At 32.1% G+C, this 4,225-nt stretch overlaps 1 protein-coding gene across 3 annotated transcripts in view; it reads left to right on the top strand.

The window, feature by feature from the left end:
- Positions 1 to 4,225, top strand: part of BBS1 (Bardet-Biedl syndrome 1) — a 64,725-nt gene that overhangs the window by 27,071 nt on the left and 33,429 nt on the right. For all 3 annotated transcript variants that reach the window (XM_067049087.1, XM_067049086.1, XM_067049088.1), the window contains exons 3-6: positions 1,507 to 1,606; positions 2,241 to 2,515; positions 2,602 to 2,739; positions 3,523 to 3,738. In XM_067049087.1, the coding sequence (XP_066905188.1) occupies positions 1,507 to 1,606; positions 2,241 to 2,515; positions 2,602 to 2,739; positions 3,523 to 3,738 (729 nt within the window). The remainder of the gene's footprint in view (positions 1 to 1,506; positions 1,607 to 2,240; positions 2,516 to 2,601; positions 2,740 to 3,522; positions 3,739 to 4,225) is intronic.

The following is a 4,225-nucleotide window of genomic DNA, read 5'->3' as shown; positions in this document are numbered from 1 at the left end:
GCCTTGTCGTGGGCCTTCTGTAAAGAGATATCAGGCTGGAGAAATCGCCTAAGACCAGACAACCCCGACACCTTGAAGACTCTCCGAAGTAGGGTCCGAGAAATGGAGGAAGTTTGTTCTTCATTTATATCCTTTTCAGCTGCAGACTTTCGTTATGGAGACGTTCTTTATCAATTGCACCGTCCTTAGTCGATTTACTGTCGACAGCGCGTAGTCCTCCAAAGCGTCCATTCCATCTGGAGTGTCGATTTCCTCCACTCTCGATAAAGCATCCGCTACATCCTTCCTGCAACATAGCGAATATCAGTACTAAACTGGTTGATAGAATTCACCCACCGAATTCCCCGGAGAGTGGACGTCTCTGGTTTCTGCTGGAATCCAAACTGAAGTGGCTTATGTTACGTCCAAATGGTGATGGAACGTACTTTAACCTAAGAGCGAAAACGTCGAATCGCTTGGTGGATGGATAAAAGTTCACGAACATACGTGGCGCACTTCGCTGAGCCTTAGTAAATATCCTGGAGATGAATCCAATGCCATATCATACACCATCCTCTTCTCTGTAGTGCGCTACTATTGCTGAACTTGAAGTATCGCTTACAAGAACTAAATCCGCTTCAGGCTTCGGATACGCGATAGTGGCATACGTTCCAGAACGGTCCTTTGCAGCCCTCGTATACTCTAACAGTCCCCTACGTCCATGCTATCACAGTCTCTCCGTTTCTCCTAAAGTCCGAAAGTAAACATTAAATGGTGATTGCACTGAAGCTGCGAACGGGAGGCAACGTCTATAGGAATTGTCGAACGGGAGGTTAAATGTTTTTAGCGTCTTTACTGTTTTATTTGTTACACTATAGAACACAAAACATACAATCTGTTGTGGGAACAAAAACCTCTCGACTCTTATTTGTCACAATAAGTAGTCCCTCGACAAAGACCTCACAAGCAAGTGATTTAGAATCGATATTTTGAGAGTGTGCCACAAGACAACTTATATACAATCAAAAATGAAAGTATATTTCACACTTCAACACTGGCCAACTTCACCTAGGATGCATGTTCATTGAATTTTCAATTACTTACACTTCTCTGTTATATGCTGTTGTCTACCGACCTGATCATGTCTATTCGGCAATCCCTTCGGATCCTTCCCTGTCCAACTGGATTCTTCCTATCGAATGTCATTTCCCCTGGCGACTTTAATATTAATGTACTTTCCGAATCCATTTCCGAATTAATCCTTTCTCAATAACTTAGTGTTCAAACTTTATATTTACCTAGTTCCTAGTTCTACCAATCACAAGCAATTTTCAAATTTCCGATTCATTCTGTCAACAAAAATGATATTCATATGAAATTGTTGGTACGTTGATTGTAGGTAGAAGTTTCACTTTCATACAATAAACGTACTTCGCTAGTTAAAAAAATCCTAAATGAAAATCTGCATTAGTGGATTAGATAATTGAAAGCTTTGATTTGAGAAATGTTATTTTGTTTCAATTTTAGGTTTATAAAGGAACAACGATGGTGGCCGACTTGCCATTACTTTCACAACCTGCTGGTATTCTGTGCATTTATACTGATAGGAATGAGCCAAGAATACCAGGTAAGTAAAGTGAGAAATCCTGATTATTAACTTACCTTGGTCTTAATTCTTAAATTATTTTTGAAAGATAATACTTTTACCTTGACTTCTTATTTCAAGTAAGATTTCATTGACATTGAATATTACTTTGCTTACTTATAGCTTCATGCACTAAAGTGATGACAAAATTGAATAGTTAAGAGTTGTAAAATCCGAATTGAACCTTTTTAATCAACAACAAAAAAAACTGTAATATTCTCTATAAGATGAATTAGGAAATCGGGCAGGATTGGGTAGATTAACAAAATATAATTTAGATAACAACAAAACATAAGAGTCTAATCTAGACTCTCCCGTATTCTCAACAAAACATATGTTTATTTAAATATAACATTAACGTAATCTCTTAATATGTAATTACTAACTAAAATCAGCGACATTAAACAACTTTGGCCCTATTCTTTCGTAATCAAACTAAACCTAAAATAATTTATATTATTATATATTTTTTTTCAAACTAAAGATATAGAAAAGAAAAGTAGTGAATGTATGAATTACTATGTAGTAGTGAATCAGTATGAATATTAGAAAATTAAGATATTATACACTCCATTAAAATTACACTTTCCTAATTTCTAAGTATCAATATGTTTAGGGATAGGTGTAGCGACTGGATCAAACTTGCTTGTCTACAGAAACTGCCGACCTTATTTCAAATTCACATTAACGCCAGAGCATTGTCTCAGTCTGGAATCTGACATATGGGGTCAGTATCAAGATGCTGACATGTTAATACAGCAATTAAAAGGGCTTAGTTTGAGTGTTGGTTTTTCAAATTTAAGCACAATTTCACAAAATCTCCTACTAATGGAACCATCTTCACGAGAAATGTTTTTAAAAACCAGTAATCATTTTTCTATAAAAAAACAGGTTATAAATTTTTCTTTTGTTAATTCTATCTTCAATTGTATAGTTTCTTCTATTATAAATAATTATGGTTTTATTTTATGTTTTAGATGGTGATTACATGTGTATGTGCCTTAAGCAAGTACACAAGTAATAATCGAGATGTTTCGTGTATCCTAATGGCCAGTGAAAATTCACACCTTTTTGTAATGGACCCTGAAACATTCACTCTACTCAATGATTTTACAGTAACATAAGCTTTTACATTATTTATCATTCTAAATTGATTATTTTATAAATATTTGCAAAAAAAAAAGAAAAGAAATAGATCATTGACACTTATATTATTTTAACGTATAATCCCATCACAAAATTCATTAAAAATAAAACAGAATAATCTTTTAATTAATAATTAGAAAGATTAATCTATTTAGATTGGAGGAAGATAGTCCGGGTGGCGATCAATAAACGTTTCAATAATAGTGACAAAAAACTATTTATTGAAAGGTTAACAATAAATTTTTTTTTTACTTAAAAAAAACCTTTATTGACCGCCACCCAGACTATCTTCCTCCAATCTACTTCATACGGTCAACTTCCCTCTTCCAAAATTAATCTATTTAAATAATTTTCTTCTTATTTCACAACTAACTTTGGTTAATAATCCAGAATTATAATTCATGAAATATTGGTATCATAATGTTATACTTTGATCATTTTGATCTTAAGAGTGTATAATAAGTTAACAAAACACATCAAGATAACACTTTAATATTACTAATATGTCAGTTTTATTAATTAAATGATTTCCTTCCGATTTGATTCAATATTTGTCCGAAAAAATGGAGAATTATTTATTATTGGAGTTATACTAATAATTTTTGCAAATTAAACAAATCTATAAATGGTTTGTAGTAATTTGCATTGCAGAACTATATTTTAGAAGTTTTTATTGTTCTATTAAAACATATATTAAACAAATAATTCAAAAAAGTATAGGTTCATCTCATTATGATTTATTTTAATATTAGGTGCCAGACATTTGTAGCTGTCTCGCTGCCACTGGAATCTACTTTGTCGAATTCACTATTTTGATGGTCTGTCGAAATGGAAGTTTATACTATTTAAGTGGAGGAAATATTCACTTCATTGCTCAATTGTGTTCTCTTCCAGTCTCTCTGATATCAGTTCATCCCAAGATAATTACTGCCAATATGGATAACACTTTGAGCTGTTTCAACTTACAAGTAAATAACCTTACAAGTCTAAAGATTTTATGTTTTCTTCCTTAAGGCAAGGTTTGTTATTAACCTATATCTCGAATAAATTAAAAAAAAATCTTGAAAATATACAATTTTTCTTTAAGGTTGGAAAACTAATTTAGACTTTAAAGGGCATAAATTGTGATTTTCAATAAGAAGAATAAACATTGCCTTGTTTTTAAATAAAGAATCTAATAGAGCATAAGTCATCATAATATTTATATTGTTTTGAAATCATATTTAAGGATAGGTATTAATCTGATACATGTTTTTTTAACCTTTCGTTGGGCATATTTGATCTAACAGACAATTTAACTTTTATCCTCCTGAGTGGTGTTACCATTTGGTACTTTTAGTAACTTACTCTATTATTGCACTCCTTGTAACCTTACTAACTTTACTAACTAATCAAAATTTTTAACTTTACTTCATTTAATATACTTATTAATATGCTACATATAATATTTTAAGT

The sequence above is a fragment of the Halyomorpha halys genome, unplaced genomic scaffold, assembly GCF_000696795.3.
Source record: "Halyomorpha halys isolate HHAL.00 unplaced genomic scaffold, Hhal_1.1 Scaffold747.1, whole genome shotgun sequence".
NCBI classification, from domain to species: domain Eukaryota; kingdom Metazoa; phylum Arthropoda; class Insecta; order Hemiptera; family Pentatomidae; genus Halyomorpha; species Halyomorpha halys.
Note: the sequence above shows the minus strand (reverse complement) of the source record. Positions and strands in the feature narration are given on the sequence as shown.